This window comes from Crotalus tigris, unplaced genomic scaffold (genome assembly GCF_016545835.1).
Source record: "Crotalus tigris isolate CLP2741 ecotype Arizona unplaced genomic scaffold, ASM1654583v1 scf7180000024513.1755786, whole genome shotgun sequence".
Lineage (NCBI taxonomy): Eukaryota > Metazoa > Chordata > Lepidosauria > Squamata > Viperidae > Crotalus > Crotalus tigris.
The window spans coordinates 190,987-212,912 of NW_024100685.1; the positions used below are offsets into that span (position 1 = coordinate 190,987).

The window sequence follows — 21,926 nt, forward strand, 5'->3', positions numbered from 1 at the left end:
CGGTGCTGCACCAGTGGAGTAGTCCTCGACTTACGACCGGTTGAGTAGTCCTCGACTTACGACCGGTTGGGGGTCGCGGCATTAAAAAGGTTGAGAACCACTGGCCTAACCCCATCCAATATCCATGCCCAACTTTATCCCTTCCCTACCCTTATAAAACTCAATAAAACATTTATATAAAAAAAAAAGTCAGGAAAGGTGTGAAAGAGCTGTGTGAAGAAAGAGGGGGAAAGCTTCAGTGCATTCTAAGGATTATAACTGGGGGGGGGGGAGTTTGCCCTATAAAATTGAAGGTGTTGGAGAACCACCGTCCCAATTAGGAGGAGGATTCAAACTGAAGAGGGCAAAGAAGGGGAGGGGGTCAACTTATTCTCCAAAGCAACAGAAGGCAGGACAAGAAACAACGGATGGAAACTGATCAAGGAGAGAAGCAACCTGGAATTAAGGAGAAACTTCCTGACAGTTGGAACAATTAATCAGTAGAACAGTTGCCCTCCAGAAGTTGTGGGTCTTCCAACACTAGAGTTTTTGAAGAAGATATTGGAGAACCATTTGCCTGAAATGGCAGGTAGAGGGTCGCCTGCTTGAGCAGGGGCTTGCACTAGAAGACCTCCAAGGTGCCCCCAGCTCTGTTCTGATTGATTGGTTGTTTGATTGATTGATTGATTGAAGGCAGGACCAGAAGCAACGGATGGAAACTAATCCAAGGAGAGAAGCAACCTGGAATTAAGGAGAAACTTCCTAACAGTGAGGACAATTAACCAGTGGAACAGCTTGCCACCAGAAATCATGAGTGCTCCATTACTGGAGGTTTTTTAAGAAGAGACTGGACAGCCACCTGTCTGAAATGGCAGACGGTCTCTTGCTTGAGCAGGGGGTTAGACTAGAAGACCTCCAAGGTCCCTTCCAATTCTATTTCATTGAAATAGGGAACGTGGGATGAAAGCCCACGCTGGAAAAACCCAAAAGATAGATCACCTTTGCGCCTTCTCTGACCAGCTAGCAGGAGACACACTTCTGCTCATCCCGATTTGGAGGGAGGCTCTGAAAAATCCCAAACCTGTTGGCAATGAAAAGAAAAACTAGAGGTGATATGGCAGCACTTTCCTAATATTTGAGGGGCTGCCTCAAAGAAGAGGGGGGGTGGTTCACCTATTTTCCAAAGCACCTGATGGCAGGACAAGAAGCAACGGATGGAAACCGACCAAAGAGAGAAGCAACCTGGGATCAAGGAGGAACTTCCTAATCGGGTTTTCTCCCACGTAAAATTAGAAGTGTCTTGGCGATGTTTCGACGAAGTCCCATTCGTCATCTTCAGGCTGGTGTCTTCAGCTTCGTGCTTCGAGGAGCTTCAATGGAACTTCGTCAAAACGTCGCCAAGACACTTCCAATTTTATGCAGGAAAAAACCCGGAAAACCAAAGGCCTACATATATATCTATATCTATATCTATATCTATCTATCTATCTATCTATTTGTTTTCTGAGGTTTTCGCGGGTGTTTCTATGTAGGTCTTTGGTTATTCGGGTTTTCTCCCGCGTCAAATTGGAAGTGTCTAGGCGATGTTTCGACGAAGTCTCCTTCGTCATCTTCAGGCTGGTGTTTTCGGCTTCTTTGCTCCTAGAAGCACGAAGCCGAAAACACCAGCCTGAAGATGACGAATGAGACTTCGTCGAAACGTCGCCAAGACACTTCCAATTTTACGTGGGAGAAAACCTGAACAACCAAAGACCTACCTACATACATACATACGTATATATATAGGGTTTCCTGCCTGAGCAGGGGGTTGGACTAGATGACCTCCAGGGTCCCTTCCAAACCTACTCTTCTGGTGCTCTGCGTGAGAGCAGTGAGCCGATGGCTGAGGCACTCTCCTTGGGTGGTGGGCCTCCCTGCCACCAGGACACCCTGGGAAACAGGATGCTGGATTGCCTGGCTGCTGCTTTCCTGCAGCTCCACCACCCTTATCTTCCTTATCATTCCCATCCCATCTGGTCACCGGCATGAAGCGGATTACAGGAGATTCCAAGCCGAGAGAGATGGGGACGGTCCACGTGGCTGAGGCTCTCCAGTTCCAAATCCAAAGGATGGCCGGTCTTCCGGGATGGATCATTCCCAAAGGTCTGCTTTCCCTCTCCTCTTCCACCTCCCCAAGTGGAATCCGCAGCCTCCTTTATTTCTTGTAGGACATGCCCAGAGATGTCAACGGTTCCCCTCCTTCCTCCACCACTCTAGGACCTACCCCCACCATCAATCTGAACTCAAGAAACCAGAATCCCATCCCCGCCTTCTTCCTTTCCCGGAACTGAGGTCCAGAGACAAGGATGTGAAGAAGCCAAGCAAGGGGTGAGAACAGCTGACTGTCCAAAAGGACTTCCTGAAACCGAGGACAATAAAGCTGCCCCAAGGAGAAAGCCACATTCTTCTCTGGACCACACCGACCTCAGGAGAGCGTCAGCATACCACCTGGGGTCTCCAAACATCTTCTGATGGTGCCTCCAACCTAATGCTGGAAGTTCCACGGGAGCCCCGGAGCAGAAGCAGCTGTTGTCGTTGAGAAGGTAAGGTGGACCTTAGCTTCAGGTTCTTCTTGAGGTTGTCTAGACCAGTGGTTCTTAACCTGGGCGATATTGCCCCCCAGGGGGCGATTTCATTTTTCAGGGGGGCGATGGAACGAAAATGGGGCGATATGGGGGCGATGGAGCGAGAGGTTTTGGGGACACTTTTGAGCAGGGGTAGTCAACCTTGGCTCTTTTATGACTCGTGGATTTCAATTCCCAGAATTCCTGAGCCAGCTTAGCTGGCTCAGGAATTCTGGGAGTTGAAGTCCACGAGTCATAAAAGAGCCAAGGTTGACTACCCCTGCTTTTGAGACTTTTTCGGACAGCAAATGGCTGTATATCTGTCGTACAAAAACATCAGATCGCTCGCTCTTAGTGGATTGAATTGTGTTTTCAAATGTTCCTCCAGCTAGCTTCAGTACAGAACGCCGTACATATGTGAAGACGCATCTTCATGCGCGTTGCGCAGCAGCCTCTACCCATACAACGGTGCGCTATTGGCCAGAATATGGGAGATATGGGGAAAAGACTGGAAATAAATTATTTGCATCGATATGTCCTGATGACAATTTGAAAGAAAACAAAAAAAGCGTTTGCATAAATTGAAGAATTATTTCCTATGTTGTGATTGAGAGGTTATATTGGGGGAGGGGGGCGATGACAACTTCCTCATTGGCTCGAGGGGGTGATTCGTTCAAAAAGGTTAAGAACCACTGGTCTAGACCAGGGCTCTTCGAACTTGGCCCTTTGATGACTTGTGGACTTCAACTCCCAGAATTCCTCATCCAGCTTTGTCTGGTTTTTTTCGCACATAGGACCAGGGGTCTTCAAACTTGGCCCTTTTATGACTTGTGGACTTCAACTCCTAGAATTCTGGGAATTGAAGTCCACAAGTCATAAAGAGGCCAAGTTTGAAGATCCCTGGCCTAGACTATGAGTCGCTTTGCATGTTGGGAAAGAACAGAACAGAGCAGAACAACAGAACTGGAAGAGAGCTAAGAGGTCACCTAGTCCAACCCTCTGCTCCAACTTTATACCATTCCCAGACAAATGGCTATCCAGTCTCTTCTTAAAAACCCTCCAGTGATGGAGCACCCACAACTTCTGGAGGCAGGTCGTTCCACTGGTTAATTGTTCTCCCTGTTCTCACTGTTGGGAGATTTCTCCTTGGTGCTAGGTTGCTTCTCTCCTTGATGAGTTTAATAATAATAAATAATAATAATAATAATAGTAAAGTTGGAAGGGACCTTGGAGGTCATCTAGTCCAACCCCCTGCTCAGGAAGGAAACCCTACACCATTTCGGACAAATGGCTGTCCAGTCTCTTCTTAAAAACTTCCAGTGTTGGAGCATTTACTGCTTCTGGAGGTAGGCTGTTCCACTGGTTAATTGTTCTCACTGTCAGGAAGTTTCTCCGTAGTTCTAGGTTGCTTCTCTCCTTGATTAGTTTCCACCCGTTGCTTCTTGTCCTGCCTTCAGGTGCTTTGGAAAATAGCTTGATTCCCTTTTCTTTATGGCAGCCCCTGAGATATTGGAACACTGCTATCATGTCCCCCCTTGTCCTTCTCTTCGTTAAACTAGACATAGCCAATTCTAGCAACCGTTCCTTGTATGTTTCAGCCTCCAGTCCCCTGATCATCTTTGTTGCTCTTGTCACTTGGTCAAAGAATACAATAAGATTTGTCTGGCATGATCTGTTTTTGACAAACCCATGTTGGCTTTTAATAACGACTTTGTTTGCCTGGAGATGTTCGCTGATTCGTTGTTTGATTATCTTTTCCAGAATCTTCCCAGGTATTGAAGTCAGGCTGATAGGTCTGTAATTTCCTGGGTCCATTTTTTTTTCCTTTTTCAAAGATGGGAACTACATCAGCTCTTTCCCAGTCCTCTGGTAGTTCCCCAGTGCTCCAGGATCTTTGAAAAATATAGTTCAGTGGTTCTGAGATCACATCTGCCAGTTCCTTGAGAATCCTGGGGTGTAATCCATCCGGTCCTGGCGATTTGAACTCGTCTAGGCTGGACAGGTGCTCACTTACCGTTTTCTTGCCTATCTTAACTTGTATTTCTATTTTGTTCTTCTCTGCACTTTTTCCAAAGTCTAAAGACCTTTTTATATCACGGCGACCAAATCTGGACGCCGTGTTCCAAGTGTGTTCTTACCAAGGCCTTAGATCAATGGTGGCGAAGCTATGGCACGCGTGCCGGAGGTGGCACTCAGAGCCCTCTCTGTGGCGCTTCTCCGAACTGCTGGCGACGGGCTGCGGAGCCCCAGAATGCGCCGGTCGAGGGGCCGGCAGGCTGTGGCTGCTGACGGACACTGTCGGCCCCCATGCGCTCGCTGGCCTCTGTGTGCGGGGGCCGATGGTGTCAGGCAGTAGCTGCCCCGGCCCCTGCCTTGCCTTGCCCTGAGATAATGGCACCCCCATCCTGCCTCGCCTCACCCCGCAGGACGAGCTTCCTATCCACCACCCCACCTGCCAGAGACCCCCTGGATCTCCCCCAACCCTGCACAGCCCCCACAGGTGTCCCTCCCTACGAGCAACATCGAGGTGATTATGCCCACCTTGGCCACAGCCACCCAACCTGCCATGACCACCACAGCCATGCCCACTCAGTGGGCCACACCCACCTGGCACCCGGCGATAAATAAGTGGGTTTTGGGTTGCAGTTTCGGCACTCAGTCTCTAAAACAGTGGTTCTCAACCGCGACCCCCCCAACCGGTCATAAGTCGAGGAATACTCAACCGGTCGTAAGTTGAGGACTACTCAACTGGTGCAGCACCGTTTGCAGAATGGGATTTTTGGCGGGCTCAGCAGGGCAGAGACAGCCTGGACAATTCCTATTGGCTTTTGAAAGCCAATAGAATTAGACTCTGTTCAAGAGAGTCTATTCTATTGGCTTTCAAAAGCGAATAGAATAAAAGGGAGTAGCACAGCTAAGGAAAAGGGGGGAAAAAATGGCAGACTGCGTTGTTTGGCGACCCCCGTGAAATGGTCGTTCGACCCTAAATGGGGTCCCGACCCACAGGTTGAGAACCGCTGCTCTAAAAGGTTCGCCATCACTGTCTTAGATTAAGCAATACAAATACTTGATGTGATATTGATTCTATCACTCTGTTGATGCAGCCCTAGGGTGACACAGTGCTGGGCGATAGCAACTTATTTCCACGGGACTTTTCTTTGATTGTCCAATCTTGGTTGGTCTGTTCTTCGCTGTCCCCCTTTAGAAAATGGGAAGAAAGTCTGTTTAAGGAAGCCAACTGTGACAAGCCAGCTTAAAAAGCAAAAGCTCGGGAGGGGAAAAAAACATCAACAACCGTTGGACCCCAAAGGCAGAAGATAGCAGCAAGTTTTAGCATCCAGGCTTCATTTTTTTTAAGAAGGTCTTCTCCTAATTTCCTTAATCAAAATAGAGCTGGAAGGGACCTTGGAGGTCTTCTAGCCCAACCCCCTGTTCAAGCAGGAGATCCTATACCAGGGGTAGGCAACCTTGGCTCTTTTATGACTCGTGGACTTCAACTCCCAGAATTCCTGAGCCAGCTATGCTGGCTCAGGAATTCTGGGAATTGAAGTCCACGAGTCATAAAAGAGTCAAGGTTGCCTACTCCTGTCCTACACCAAGGGGCGGTCCAAATTCTTCTTAAAAACTTCCAGTGATGAAGCCCCCACATTTTCAGGAGGCAAGCAGTTCCACCGGTTCATTCTCCTCCCTGTTAGGAAGTCTCTCCTTAATTCCAGGTTGCTTCTCTCCTGGATTAGTTTCCACCCGTTGTTTCTGATGAACAGGTTGCTCTCCCAAAATAGGTATTAAGATCTGAGAAGCCACATCTGGAACCAAAGCAGTTTTTCCAGCTGGGTGATCCAAAGACATAGATGGATTTATGTCCTAGATTAGGGTGTCCAAGCTTGCACAGTTGTGGACTTGTGGACTTCAACTCCCAGAATTCCCCAGCCAGCTATCTTCTGCCTGTAGGTCCTAAGCAGGACCTGGGAATGCAAGCCTATCTCTGCTTGCTGCAATGTGATAGGGCAGGCGTCTTCAAACTTAGCCCTTTTATGACTTGTGGACTTCAACTCCCAGAATTCCTGAGCCAGCCAACCCTGTCTGTCTGTCTGTCTGTCTGTCTGTCTGTCTGTCTATCTATCTATCTATCTATCTATCTATCTATCTATCTATCTATCTATCTATCTATCTATCTGTCTATGTATCATAGCTATCTATCTTCTATCTATCTATCTATCTATCTATCTATCTATCTATCTATCTATCTATCTATCTATCTATCTGTGTCTGTCTATCTGTCTGTCTGTCTCTCTGTCTCTCTGTCTATTTGCCTATCTGCCTATTGTCTATCTATATCTATTTTCTATGTCTATCTATTATAGCTATCTATCTATCATATCTATCTATCTATCTATCTCATATCTATCTATCTAACATCTATTTTCTATCTATCTAGGTATCTATCTATCTATCTATCTATCTATCTATCTATCTATCTATCTTCTATCTATCTATCTTCTATCTGTCTGTCTATCTATTTATCTACCATCATCTGTCTCTGTCTCTCTGTCTCCCTCTCTCTTTCTATTGGTATCTATCTATCTATCTATCCGCCTTTCTTTCTTTCTTTCTTTCTTTCTTTCTTTCTTTCTTTCTTTCTTTCTTTCTTTCTTCCTTCCTTCCTTCCTTCCTTCCTTCCCATTTCTTTTCTTCTATCTATCTATCTATCTATCTATCTATCTATCTATCTATCTATCTATCTTCTATCTGTCTGTCTGTCTGTGTCTATCTGTCTATTTATCTACCATCATCTCTCTGTGTCTCTCTGTCTGTCAACCTTCAGACTTGACCTGGTGCCCCTGCTGGTATCTGAAGTCCCTGATCAAATGGCGGTGTGTTTTCTGCTCGAATGAACAGCCTGGAGAGACCCTTCCTCTACACTTCATCATTCTTCCCCTATCTTCTTCCCTTCCTTGATTAAAAGGAAGGAGAGAAGCAACCTAGAACTAAGGAGAAACTTCCTGACCGTGAAGACAATCAATCAGTGGAAGGGCTTCCCTCCAGAAGTTGTGAGCGCTCCATCGCTGGAGGTTTTTAAGAAGAGACTGGACAGCCAGTTGTCTGAAATGTCCCAGGGTCTCCTGCTTGAGCAGGGGGTTGGACTAGATGACCTCCAAGGTCCCTCCCGACTCTGTTATTGTGCAGTCTGTATTTGGAAGATTCGGTTCAGAAGAGTTCAGAGGAGAACCCACTAGGGCTGGCCATGGGCATGGAGAGTGAGTGTCATAACCAGTGCTGTTGCAACTTCGAATGATCGTTAAACTGTTACACGTCGAGGGTTCCCCGTAGCCATGATCCAGACAGTCCGCAGTACTCCTGCTAGCCTCGCATTTTAACCATGTCTGGGTTTTGTTCTCCCCACTAGGTTTCCACAGGCCCGACTCAACCTCGGAACTCACAATGAGACTCCTCTTCCTCGCCTTTGTGTCGTTTGCTGTGATTATTTCGCCAGGTACGCCAGCTAAATGTCTCTAAACAACCGTCTCACTTAGCAACACAAATTTTAGGCTCAGTTGTGGTCGTAAATGGAGGACTACCTGCACTGAACACTTAGCACTTAGACTTATATACACAATGCTTTACAGCCCTCTCTGGGTGGTTTACAGAGTCAGCCTCTTTGCCCCCAACAATCTGGGTCCTCAATTTCCCGACCTGGGAAGGACGGAAGGCTGAGTCTACCTTGAGCCGGTCAGGATGGAACTTCCTGGCTGTGGGCAGAATCAGCCTGCGATATGACGCTCTAACCCAGCGGTTCTCAACCTTTTTAATGCCGCGACCCCCAACCGGTCGTAAGTCGAGGACTAAACCGGTTGTAAGTCAAGGACTAAACCGGTCGTAAGTTGAGGAATACCCAACCGGTCGTAAGTCGAGGACTTTCCCTGCCCGGGAGCGCTGCGCATGCGTGGTGCCGCCCCCTGCACCGAGGCGTAGCTGGCAAGCGGCAGAGACGGAGCAGGCCGACCACCGGCTGGGCCACCAGCTGGCCCAGCCCAAGGGAGGTGAGGCACCCGCCGGAAAAGGGGAAAAAAATGGCGGACAGCCTTGCTTGGCGACCCCGTGAAATGGTCAATCGACCCCAAATGGGGTCGCGACCCATAGGTTGAGAACTGCTGCTCTAGCCACTCAGCCATCAGGGCTTCCTTCTCCTTGTTTTCCTCCCTCCCTCCCTCCCTCCAATAGCACTTATATACCGCTTCACAATAGCACTTATATACCGCTTTACAGCCCTCTCTGGGCAGTTTACAGAGTCAGCCTCTTTGCCCCCAACAATCTGGGTCTTCATTTTACCAACCTAGGAAGGAAGGAAGGAAGGAAGGAAGGAAGGAGATGGAGGGAGGGAAGGGAGGGAAGGAAGGAAGAAAGAAAGAAAGGGAGAGAGGGAGGGAAGGAAGGAAAGGAAGGGAGGGAGGAAAGCGAGGGAAGGAAGGAGATGGAGGGAGGGGAGGGAAGGAAACTTGAGAAGGAGAGAAGGAAGGAAGGAGATAGAGGGAGGGAAGGGAGGAAGGAAGGAAGGAAGGAAGGAAGGAAGGAAGGAAGGAAGGAAGGAAGGAAGGAAGGCTGAGTCATCTCAAACTGGTCAGGATCGAAGGGATCAAACTCCTGGCAGTGGGCTGAATTATCCTGTAATATTGCATTCTCACCACTGCCCATTGGATTAAGGGATTGAATTAACCCTTTTGCTGGTTATGCAATCTCCTAAACCTGAAATGAAGAGTCACAGCCCCCTAAATTAACCAAGGTCCAAATGAACCCGGCTACCCCCATTGGGCCAATAGAACTCCCTGGCATTAGGCGTTACGTGAACCCAGGAGTGGGTCAGTCAGACTGGGGGCCATGGCACTGAATGGAAAGAAGGACTCGGGGTGACGTGATAGCAGCCTTCCAATATTTGAGGGGCTGCCCCAAAGAGTGGGGGGGGGCTCAAGCTATTCCCCAAAGCCCCCGAAGGCAGGACAGAAACCAACGGATGGAAACTACTCAAGGAGAGAAGCAACCTGGAACTAAGGAGGAACGTCTGGAGAATGAGAACAAATAATCCGTGGAACAGCTTGCCACCAGAAGTTGTGGGCGCTCCATCAAAGAAGAGATCGGACAACAATTTGACCAGGAGGGTATAGGGTCTCCTGGTTGGGTGGGAGGGGGGTTGGACTAGAAGACCTCCAAGGACCCTCCCAACTCGGTTGTGGGAGCTCCATCCCCAGAGGTTTCCAAGAAGAGATTGGACAGCCATCGGTCGGAAACGGCAGAAAGTCTTCTGTCTTGAACGGGGGGGGTAGGACTAGAAGACCTCCAAGGTCCCACCCAACACTCTCATTCTGTTTATCTCAGCTCTTGTGTTCTCCCTTCCTCCTGTTCTGCAGCTTCGGCTTCCTGGTCGGCGACTTACCCGGACCGCGTGTCGTCCATCACGGGTTCTTGCGCGGTGCTTCCGTGCACGTTTGCCTTCCCCGGCGACGTCTCCATGGCAAATGGGATCGTGGCTATTTGGTACAAAGACGAGAATAATCAGTTGGTCACCGTTTTCCATTCCACCTCTCCGGAGAAGGCCGATTCTCGCTTTCAAAACCGGGTCCGGCTGCTGGGGGACCCCCTCCAGCGCAACTGCACCCTCCTCCTGAGACACCTGACGAAGGAAGACAGCGGCTCATACTCCTTCCGCTTTGAAATCGTCAATGCGAACAGCTGGACGGAGAAGAAGCAGCTCCAGCTGACCATCACGGGTAGGTGGTCTCCTTCTCCAGCTGCGAAAGGAATCTTCAGTCAGAATAAGAGCTGGAAGGGACCTTGGAGGTCTTCTAGTCCAGCCCCCCCTGCTCGAGCAGGAGAACCTACACCATCTCAGACAAGTGACTGTCCAGCCTCTTCTGAAAAACCTCCAGTGATGAACCAGCCACAATTTCTGGTGGCAAGCAGTTCCACTGGTTTAATTGTCCTGGCTGTTAGGACGTTTCTCCTTCATTCCAGATTGCTTCTCTCCTTGATTAGTTTCTATCCATAGTTCATTTGTCTGAGATGGTATAGGTTCTCCTGCTTGAGCAAGGGGCTGGACTAGAAGATCTCCAAGGCCCCTTCCAGCTTCTATTCTATTCTCTTCTGTTCTGTTCTATTCTATTCTTTATTATCCTAGCCATTTTCTATTTCTATTCTATTCTATTCTATTCTATTCTATTCTATTCTATTCTATTCTATTCTATTCTATTCTATTCTATTCTATTCTATTCTATTATCATTATTCTCTTCTCTTATTCTATTCTATTCTCATTATTCTCTTCACTTCTTCTATTCTATTCTATTCTATTCTATTCTATTCTATTCTATTCTATTCTATTCTTCTATTCTATTATCATTATTCTTCACTTCTTCTATTCTATTCTATTCTATTCTATTCTATGCTATTATCATTATTCTCTTCTCTTATTCTATTCTATTCTATTCTATTCTATTCTATTCTATTCTATTCTATTCTATTCTATTCTATTCTATTCATTATTCTCTTCTCTTCTCCTCTTCTGTTCCTTGTCTTGCCGTCTGGTGCTTTCTTTTAATCCATGTGCTGGCTGGGCAACTCTGGGAATTGAAGTCCACAAGTCTTAAAGTGGCCAAGGGTGGAGACCTCTGAATTACAGCATGGCCAAGGGAGATAAGAGGTCTTCTCCAGATCATGTGCCAAGTTCATCCCTTTGTCCTATATCTTTCCTTAGATAACCCTGATATACCCACCATTGCTGCCCCCGACTATCTGAGGGAGGGAGTTCCAGCATCCTTTAAGTGTTCTAGTCCGTACGTCTGTCCCTACGAACACAGCTCCCTGCGATGGTTCGGCCACCACCCCGAGACCTCAGATGTCTCTGGAACAGTCCAGCTTGACACCACGGCGGCTGTCTTGAGGCAAACGCTCCAGACGACGCTGACCTGGAAGGACCACGAACACAAGCTGGGCTGTGAAGTGTCCGTGGGGACCCAGAAGGCCAGAGGCGAAGTTACTCTCCGTGTTGCATGTGAGTAGCGCGACGGAGCAGGGAACCTCCTGCAGGGACCCCCCCCCTCAACACCACCTAAGCAGCATCACGGTCAGGCTTCAAACCCAGATCTTCTTCCAAACCTTGGAAGCCCATCAGGCTGAAATAGGCTGTAAGGTCCCTGGCCTGTGGCAAAACCTGAGAAATTGTAAAAATCCAGTCATCAAAACTCAAGCAGAGGCTTCTTAAACGTACAGCACTTAATTTAAACATATAAGGAATGGCTGCTGGAATTGGGTAGGTCTAGTTTAAGGAAGAGAAGGACGAGGGGGGGGGCAGGATAGCAGCCTTCCTGTATCTCAGGGGCTGCCCCAAAGAAGAGGGAGTCAAGCTATTCTCCAAAGCGCCTGAAGGCAGGAGAAGAAGCAACGGATGGAAACGAATCAAGGAGAGAAGCAACCTGGAACTACGGAGAAACTTCCTGACAGTGGGAACAATTAACCAGTGGAACAACCTGCCTCCAGAAGCGGTGAATGCGCCAACACTGGAAGTTTTTAAGAAGAGACTGGACAGCCATTTGTCCGAAATGATATAGGGCAGTAGTTCTCAACCTGTGGGTCGGGACCCCATTTGGGGTCGAATGACCATTTCACGGGGGTCACCAAACAACGCAGTCCACCATTTTTTTCCGCCTTTTCCTTAGCTGTGCTACTCCCTTTTTTTCTATTGGCTTTTGAAAGCCAATAGAATAGACCAGCGGTTCTCAACCTATGGGTCGCGACCCCATTTGGGGTTGATCGACCATTTTTCGGGGGTTGCCAAAGGTGGCGATCCGCCATTTTTCGCGGCGCCGTGCACGCGCGCCGTGCATGGGGCGTCGTCGTGCACGCGCGCCGCGCATGGGGGCGCACCATGCATGCGCATCGCGCATGGCCCCCCATGCGCGTGGCACCGCGCATGCGCAGAACGTTTGTGTGACGGGGGTCGCCGTCACACAAACGTTGAGAAGCACTGGAATAGACTCTCTTGAATAGAGTCTCAGTCTATTGGCTTTCAAAAGCCAATAGGAATTGTCCAGGCTGCCTCTGCCCTGCTGAGCCCGCCAAAAGTCCCATTCTGCAAACGGTGCTGCACCAGTTGAGCAGTCCTCGACTTACGACCAGTTGAGTAGTCCTCGACTTACGACCGGTTGGGGGTCACAGCATTAAAAAGGTTGAGAACCACTGGTATAGAGCATTGGACTAAATGACCTCTAAGGTCCCTTCCAACTTTATTATTATTGTTGTTGTTGTTGACACATATATCAATACATGATAGCCGTATTCCAGTATTTGAGGGGCTGCCCCAAGGAACAGGGGAGAGGGAGTCAAGCTATTCTCCAAGGTGCCTGAAGGCAGGACAAGAAACAGTGAGAGCAATTAACCAGTGGAACAACCTGCCACCAGAAGCTGTGAATGCTCCAACACTGGCAGCAGTTGTGTTTCAGGAGCATCACACTTTAGAAAGTTAGCATTGCTTTATAAACTTTGTCAGCCCAATGAAAATCAGACAACAGACTTATTACAATGTAAGGAAGGCATCCGTCGTTTCTGCACACTCCCATGTTCCCTCCTTCAGTACATCACACAAGTGGACCCCCACAGTTTGTATGAAACTTGACGCCAACGCTGATTACAGAAACGAGACCGCAATCGTTAGGCAAGGTTACACAATTTGTTTCTTTTTCTAGCTCCCGTTACAGAACCGTACAAACAACTCAGCCCTTTGCCATTGGTGTTTACTCACCGTCTCTACGTGTTTTGGATTTTGGCTCCCAATATAAACATATGTATAAATATATAATATTAATAAATAGAAATAAAGAGTGAGTTTGGCCTAGAAACCAGGAGACGGTGAGTTCTAGTCCCGCCTTAGGCACGAAAGCCAGCTAGGTGACTTTGGGCCAATCACCTGGAGACGGTGAGTTCTAGTCCTGCCTTAGGAATGAAAGCCAGCTAGGTGACTCTGGATCAATCACCAGGAGATGGTGAGTTCTAGTCCTGCCTTAGGCACGAAAGCCAGCTAAGTGACTTTGGGCCAATCACCTGGAGACAGTGTGTTCTAGTCCTGCCTTAGACATGAAAACCAGCTAGGTGACTTTGGGCCAATCACCTGGAGACGGTAAGTTCTAGTTCTGCCTTAGGAATGAAAGCCAGCTAGGTGACTTTGGACCAATCACCAGGAGACGGTGAGTTCTAGTCCCGCCTTAGACATGAAAACCAGCTGGGTGACTTTGGGCCAGTCACCAGGAGATGGTGAGTTCTAGTCCCGCCTTAGGCATGAATGACGGCTGGGTGACTTTGAGCCAGCCCAGCACAACTCACAGAAAATAGGACAAAGAAGAACGATTTAGGTATCTTCACTGCCTAAAGGACTGGGGGGGGGGGGCGCGATAGCCATGTTCCAATATTTGAGGGGCTGCCCCAGAGAAGAGGAGGGGGTCCACCTAGCCTCCAAAGCCCCGGAAGGCAGGATGAGAAGCAACAGATGGGAACCAATCAAGGAGAGAAGCAACCTGGAACTAAGGAGAAACTTCCTGGCAGGGAGGACAATTAACCAGTGGAACAGCTTGCCACCAGAAGTTGTGGATGCTTCACCACGGGAGGTTTTTAAGGAAAAAAAAGAACAGCCACCTGTCTGGCATGGTCTAGTCTAGTGTCTCCTGCTTGTGCAGGGGTTGGACTAGAAGATCTCCAAGGTCCCTTTCCACTCTGTTGTTCTGCTAAGCAGGAGTAGATAAACTTGTACCAACTTAATCCAGTCTGGATGGAATTTAGCATTCTTTCATGAGACGGGACTAGCCTCCATTGCCATGCAGGGTGCCCAAATATGGAAGTTGTAACCTCCTGTGCAGGGGTAGGCAACCTCAGCTCTTTTATGACTTATGGACTTCAACTCCCAGAATTCCTGAGTCAGCTATGCTGAGGGAAAGGGAGAGGTTTCCAAGCTGAGCCCTGCTGTCTCAGGAATTCTGGGAGTTGAAGTCCATGAGTCATAAAAGAGCCAAGGTTGCCTACCCCTGGTCTAGGCCTAGTCTGCTTTATGATGTGTGGACTTCAACTCCCAGAATTCCTGAGCCAGCATGGCTCAGCTTGGAAACCTCTCCCTTTCCCCTCAGCATGGCTGGCTCAGGAATTCTGGGAGTTGAAGTCCACCAGTCATAAAAGAGCCAAGGTTGCCTATCTCTGGCCTAGGCCTAGGCCCCCTCATGACTCCTGGACTTCAACTCCCAGAATTCCTGAGCCAGCCACGCTGAGGGGAAAGGGAGAGGTTGCCAAGCTGAGCCGTGCTGGCTCAGGAATTCTGGGAGTTGAAGTCCACGAGTCATAAAAGAGCCGAGGTTGCCTACCCCTGCCCTATAGAATGGAAGCCCACCACTCATCCCTCTGGGCTTTTTGATCTTTTATTCTCCTTCTCTTTTGTCCCTTCCTAGATGCCCCCAAGGGTGTCCAGGTGATCCTCCACCCCTCCAACCAGAACCTCCGAGTGGGTGACGCCGTGTCTCTGCTTTGCAACGTCAGCGCCAGCTACCCGGAGCCCACGGCCTTCAGGTGGTTCAAGGACGGCTCTGCCTGCGGAAGCGAGCAGGTGAAGAACATCCCATCTGTGTCCCTCAAGGATTACGGACTCTACCATTGTGAGGCCGAGAACGCGCTGGGCACCGGAGTGGCCGAAGGGGTCCCGCTCCACATTTTCTGTGAGTAGCCACAACTGCATCTCAGCAGGCCATAGGAAGGAGGACCAGACTGATTCAATCATTCCATTCCTTTTTAAATTGTTATTTATTCCTTAAAACTTACATGCCACCCATAAAAGCTTAAAGAGTAGCCTCTGGGCCAGGGATCCCAAACTTGGCAACTTTTAGACCTGGGAGCTCCCAGAATTCCCCAGCCAGCATGCTTTAAGAGGGGTGGACTTCAACTCCCAGAATCCCCCAGCCAGCATGCTTTAAGAGGGGTGGACTTCAATTCCCAGAATCCCCCAGCCAGCATGCTTTAAGAGGGCTGGACTTCAACTCCCAGAATCCCCCAGCCAGCATGCTTTAAGAGGGGTGGACCAAATCCCAGAATTCCCCAGCCAGCATGCTTTAAGAAGGGTGAACTTCAACTCCCAGAATCCCCCAGCCAGCATACTTTAAGAGGGCTGGACTTCAACTTCCAGAATCCCCCAGCCAGCATGCTTTAAGAAGGGTGGACCAACTCCCAGAATCCCCCAGCCAGCATGCTTTAAGATGGGTGGACTTCCACTTGCAGAATCCCCCAGCCAGCATGCTTTAAGAAGGGTGGACTTCAAATTCCCAGAATCCCCCAGCCAGCATGCTTTAAGAGGGCTGGACTTCAACTTCCATATATTGTAAGCATAAGACCAAGTCTCTGCTTCATCAATCTTGTCTCTATGCCTACAGGGGATGATGGGAACTGGAGTGCTAGGGCCTCCCCTCCCTGCTCCCTTTCAGGATGGTGGTTCCTAAGGGAAAAGAGACCAGGATACTAATTTAGGTTGTGGCCAGTTTGTCTGGTTGGGTGTGATCAAAGTCTGTTGGACTACACAGCAAGGGTCTTCAAACTTGGCCCCCGGGAAGACGTGTGGACTTCAACTCCCAGAATCCCCCAGCCAGCGCATGCTGGCTGGGGGATTCTGGGAGTTGAAGTCCACACGTCTTCCCGGGGCCAAGTTTGCAGAACTCTGCTCCACGTTGGCTTACAACCCCGTGTCCCTCCCCTGCCCAGCTGCTGTGCTGTCGATCAGTCCTTCCTCCAGGGTCAGAGAAGGTGAGACGGTCACCTTGACCTGCAAGGTACCTGGAGAAGACCAGCAGGAGATCCTCTACAGCTGGTACAAGAACACCCTGTGGCTGAAGGAGGGCAGCGCCCACATCCTGACCTTCCAGGCGGCGACCGTCGGGGACACCGGCTACTACGCCTGCAAAGTCCAGAACGACAAGGGGAGCCAGACCTCGTCCGCCGTCAGCCTGACCGTCCTGTGTGAGTTTGGGCCCCCCGGGGCCCTCGGCCTGCGCTTGAGTCCCGAGAAACGGGCCTGGCCCAAAACCAGCCCTGCAAGGTTGCTTCTTGCTAGAGGATTGTGGGTGTGGTTATAGACTATATCATTGTGGTTACGTGATTGTGGTGGTGGTGGTGGTGGTGATTGTGGCTGTAGTTGTGTGTGATTATTATTGTGATTGTGGTTGTGGTGGTGGTGGTTTTGGTTGTGATTATTATTGTGATTGTAATTATTATTGTGATTATGATTGTGGTGGTGGTTGTGGCTGTGATTGTGATTATTATTGTGATTGTGATTGTATGATGGTTGTGATTGTGATTGTGGTTGTGGTGGTTTTGGTTTTGGTTGTGATTATTATTGTGATTGTAATTATTATTGTGATTGTGGTGGTGGTTGTGGCTGTGATTGTGATTATTATTGTGATTGTATGATTGTTGTGGTTGTGGTTGTGGTGGCTTGTGGTTGTGGTTGTGGTGGTTGTGGCTGTGATTATTATTGTGGTTGTGGTTGTTGTGGCTGTGGTTGTGGTTATTCTTGTGATTGTGATTGTGATTATTATTGTGACTGATTATTGTGATTGTGATTGTGGTGATTGTGGTTGTGATTATGATTGATTGTAGTTGTGATTATTATTGTGATTGTAATGGTTATTGTGGTGGTGGTGGTGGTGGTGGTTGTGCCTGTGATTGTGATTGTGATTGTGCAGCCTTCCCCCAAAATGGGTCAGGATCCCAGCTTATTTGGGGGGATAAAGTTATCCTATCTTGACCCCCCCAAGCAATTTGGTGGAAGGAAGGCTGATGTGCAATGCTTCAGGAGCCATTACAATGAGGAAGCCCACTCCCTACACAGCCCCCAGGATGTAAACCACAGTTTGGCGCCAGAATGATGGACGGCTGCCTGTTTTAAATTACATTTACTGCAGAATTTATGCACAAGGCGGAAGGAGCAGGAGGATTTGTTGGCTCCGCAGCCCGTTGTGAAAATAACAGCAGGCTTAATTTCAGCCATTTATCAACTCAGACAGACTTTAAACTGGGATGTTACTCATGGTTTTATGCTTCTGGGCAAAATTAACGCCTCTGCTAGTGTCCTTAGAGGGGTGTTTCTCAGCCTTGGGAAGTTTAAAATGGGTGGATTTCAACTCCCAGAATTCCCCAGCCAGCATGCTTTAAGAAGGGTGGACTTCAACTCCCAGAATCCCCCAGCCAGCATGCTTTAAGAGGGGTGGACTTCAACTCCCAGAATCCCCCATTCAGCACGTTTAAGATGTATGGACTTCAACTCCCAGAATCCCCTATCCAGCATGCTTTAAGAGGGGTGGACTTCAACTCCCAGAATCCCCCATTCAGCATGTTTAAGATATATGGACTTCAACTCCCAGAATCCCCCAGCCAGCATGCTTTAAGATGGCTGGACTGGGGAATTTTGGGAATTGAAGTCCACCCGTCTGAAAGCCGCCAAAGTGGAGAAACACAACCTTAGACCCAGCTCCCTGGCTTTTCCCGTCCCCCGGGACCCCAGAAACCATGATGCACCGCCCTGTGTTCCAGGAAGGCCCCCTTTGGGAGGTGGACCCGGGCCCCTGCCATCCAGCCTCACCCCCTTTTGCCTCCGGCAGATCCCCCGCGGCTGCCCTCCCTGGCCTTGTTCCAGGAGAGGCAGAGGGGCCAGCTGGCCATCGTCCACTGCACGGTGGACAGTAACCCCCAGGCCACCCTGAGCCTCTTCCGGGACGGGCGCCTCCTGGCCACCACCAGCTCACACTCGGCGCCCAGCCAGCGGATCCGCATCGCAGCCACCCGCAACTCCCTGAAGCTGGAGATCCAGAGGGTCACCCCGGAGGACGAGGGCCAGTACCGGTGCCTGGCCAGCAACCAGTACGGGAACACCAGCAGCTCCAGCTTCTTCCGGAGCCAGAGTGAGTAAGTGGGGGGGAGGTGGGGGGTTGCAGCGGGTACCCCCAGCCTCCTTAGGGCGCCCAGTCTGGGAAACCCAAGGGAGAAGAAGGGGGGCATGGAAGAGAAGACGGAGGAGAGCCGGAGAAGAGCCCCTTGGAGGGAGGGCCAGACCTCCGTCAAAGGCCCATGGCCGGCATCCCCCTTCCGTTCCTCCCGTCCCCACCCCCACACAAGGTGAGTTAGAATTAATAGAATAGAATAGAATAGAATAGAATAGAATAGAATAGAATAGAATAGAATAGAATAGAATAGAATAGAATAGAAAATATGGAATGGAATAGAATGGAATGGAAGAATAGAATAGAATAGAATAGAATAGAATAGAATAGAGTAGAGTAGAGTAGAGTAGAGTAGAGTAGAGTAGAGTAGAGTAGAGTAGAGTAGAGTAGAGTAGAGTAGAATAGAATAGAATAGAATAGAAAATGTGGAATAGAATAGAGTAGAATAGAATAGAATAGAATAGAAAATATGGAATGGAATAGAATAGAATAGAAATAGAATAGAATAGAATATATGAAATGGAATGGAAGAATAGAATAGAATAGAATAGAATAGAATAGAATAGAATAGAATAGAATAGAATAGAATAGAATAGAATAGAATAGAAAATATGGAATGGAATAGAATAGAATAGAAATAGAATAGAATAGAATATATGAAATGGAATGGAAGAATAGAATAGAATAGAATAGAATAGAAAATATGGAATGGAATAGAATGGAATAGAATAGAATAGAATAGAATAGAACAGAATTTAGAACAGAATAGAACAATATGAATAGAAAATATGGAATAGAATGGAATGGAATGGAATAGAATAGAATAGAATAGAATAGAATAGAATAGAATAGAATAGAATAGAATAGAATAGAATAGAATAGAATAGAGCTGGAAGGGACCTTGGAGGTCTTCTAGTCCAGCCTCCTTCTCAAGCAGGAGACCCTTGACCATTTCAGACAAGTGGCCGTCCAGTCTCTTCTTAAAGCCTCCAGTGTTGGAGCATTCACCGCTTCTGGAGGCCGGTTGAGTGATCCACCTTGTAGGCCTGACAGCCGTGGTCTTCTCCTCCTCCCTGCTCTGCTTACAGCTGCCAGGGTGGTGGCCAGCCCCTCCGACCAGCTGGTCGAAGGCCAGCGTGTCGCCCTGACCTGTCTCACCACTGTGGGGAGCAAAGAAGAAGACGACCCCATCACGTATGCTTGGTACAAGAACGCCAAGTGGCTAGAGCAAGGCCAGAAGGACACCCTGGTTCTCTCAGCGGTGGTCAGCGGAGACGCTGGCTCGTTCCACTGCGTGGCCGAAAACAAGAAAGGGAGCCACATCTCACCGCCCATCGCTCTGCGCGTGCTCTGTGAGTAGCCAAACCTGGGGGATGGGCTTTTTCAGGAGGCCACTGGACCTGCTTGTTTCTCTTTGAAGTTGTTTCGCTTCTCTTCCCAGAGGCTTCTTCAGTTCTGGATTGTTGGTGGGGAATGGATAGCTTTATACTCCTTGCAGACAGCCGGTCATTTGCCTCCGTTTAGAGCATAGGTTCTCAACCTGTGGGTCGGGACCCCATTTGGGGTCGAGCGACCATTTCACGGGGGTCGCCAAACAACGCAGTCCGCCATTTTCTTTCCCCCTTTTCCTTAGCTGTGCTACTCCCTTTTATTCTATTGGCTTTTGAAAGCCAATAGAATAGACTCTCTTGAATAGAGTCTAATCCTATTGGCTTTCAAAAGCCAATAAGAATTGTCCAGGCTGTCTCTGCCCTGCTGAGCCCGCCAAAAGCCCCAGTCTGCAAACGGTGCTGCGACAGTTGAGTAGTCCTCAACTTACGACCGGTTGAGTAGTCGCGGCATTAAAAAGGTTGAGAACCACTGGTTTAGAGAGTCGTTGAGGCCACTTGGAGGTTGACCTGTATCCTGAAGGTCACCCGAGTGGTGCAAATGAGTGGGGAGCCTTCTTGGCTGCAGGGTGTTTTACTGCCCTGGGCCCCTTCCCCGTTGAAAACGGGCGCAGGATGATGGGGATGAGTCTGGGCCGTCTGAATCTCAAACTGACGTGCAGATGGTTCTTGTAGTCTACAATGTTTTCTGGAAATCCCTTCAGACTCCCACAACATTTGAAGGGTGTCCATTCCTAAGTGCAGGGCTAAATGTCTATGGAGATTGTCTGTCCTCCAGATCCTGGTTGTCCCAAAGGTGCTTTTTCAGCTTCTTCCTCTCTGACTGGATGGTGGAGGATGGAAGGATTTATACTCCTTGCAGACAGCCGGTTGTTGGCATCCTTTGAGGGAGTCGTTGAGGCCACTGTTGAGGTTTACCTGTGTCCTCAGGGGTCACCTGAGTGGTGTGCAAACGGGCGTGGAGCCTTCTTGGAACCGCTGAAAGGACTGCGTAGTAGACGGGAGACAGAGGACGTTGTTCAGTTTGGACCTTCGGTGGCCTCTTTGATCCTTCTTGCAAAGACACCGTCTACCTTCAGGCTATAACACAGTCCTCAAACGTCTTCAAACATCTTCAAAGAGAACAAAGAAAGTCCACTTGCCTCGGGGGTGGAGGGAAGCACTTTTGGGACAAGCCTGACCTGGAGGATGGAGAAGCTCCATAGATGTTACCTGGAGTACCTGTACTGGAGAAGTTCTCCTTCCATCCAGGGCATGTCCTAGAACAGTGGTGGCGAACCTATGGCACGCGTGCCAGAGGTGGCACTCAGAGCCCTCTCTGTGGGCGCTTCTCCGAACTGCTGGCGGCGGGCTGCGGAGCCCCAGTGTGCACCGGTCGAGGGGCCGGCAGGCTGTGGCTGCTGACGGACACTGTCGGCCCCCATGCGCTCGCTGGCCTCTGTGTGCGGGGGCCGATGGTGTCAGGCAGTAGCTGCCCCGGCCCCTGCCTCACCTTGCCCTGACATAATGGCACCCCCACTCTGCCTCGCCTCACCCTGCAGGACGAGCCTCCTACCCACCATTCCACCTGCGAGAGACCCACTAGATCTCCCCCAATCCTGCCCGGCCCCCACAGGCGTCCGTCCGTCCCCACGAGCAATATTGAGGTGACCACACCCACCTTGGCCACACCCACCCAGTCTGCCATGACCACCACAGCCACACCCACTCAGTGGGCCACGCCCACCTGGCCCCCCGGCGATCAATAAGAGGGGTTTGGGTTGCAGTTTGGGCACTCGGTCTCTCAAAGGTTCGCCACCACTGTCCTAGAAGGAGGCATCTAACAGGGCTTTGCAAATCCATCTCCCAGTGCATCGGTTGCCATGCTGCTGATTGGGATGGGGATGGATGAGAGGGACACTCCCACACTTCGGGAGGTGGGAGGTGGGGACAAGAGACTAGGGAAAGAGGC

At 49.4% G+C, this 21,926-nt stretch overlaps 1 protein-coding gene across 1 annotated transcript in view; it reads left to right on the top strand.

Annotated features, from left to right (window-relative positions):
• The first annotated feature begins 1,799 nt into the window (after nucleotides 1–1,799).
• The window catches only part of SIGLEC1 (sialic acid binding Ig like lectin 1), a 48,750-nt gene continuing 28,623 nt past the window's right edge, over nucleotides 1,800–21,926 (top strand). The window contains exons 1-9 of the mRNA XM_039333949.1: nucleotides 1,800–2,121; nucleotides 2,236–2,561; nucleotides 7,990–8,076; nucleotides 9,986–10,345; nucleotides 11,327–11,623; nucleotides 15,057–15,320; nucleotides 16,354–16,608; nucleotides 18,249–18,548; nucleotides 19,676–19,939. Of these exons, the coding sequence (XP_039189883.1) occupies nucleotides 8,025–8,076; nucleotides 9,986–10,345; nucleotides 11,327–11,623; nucleotides 15,057–15,320; nucleotides 16,354–16,608; nucleotides 18,249–18,548; nucleotides 19,676–19,939 (1,792 nt within the window). The 5' untranslated portion in view covers nucleotides 1,800–2,121; nucleotides 2,236–2,561; nucleotides 7,990–8,024. The remainder of the gene's footprint in view (nucleotides 2,122–2,235; nucleotides 2,562–7,989; nucleotides 8,077–9,985; nucleotides 10,346–11,326; nucleotides 11,624–15,056; nucleotides 15,321–16,353; nucleotides 16,609–18,248; nucleotides 18,549–19,675; nucleotides 19,940–21,926) is intronic.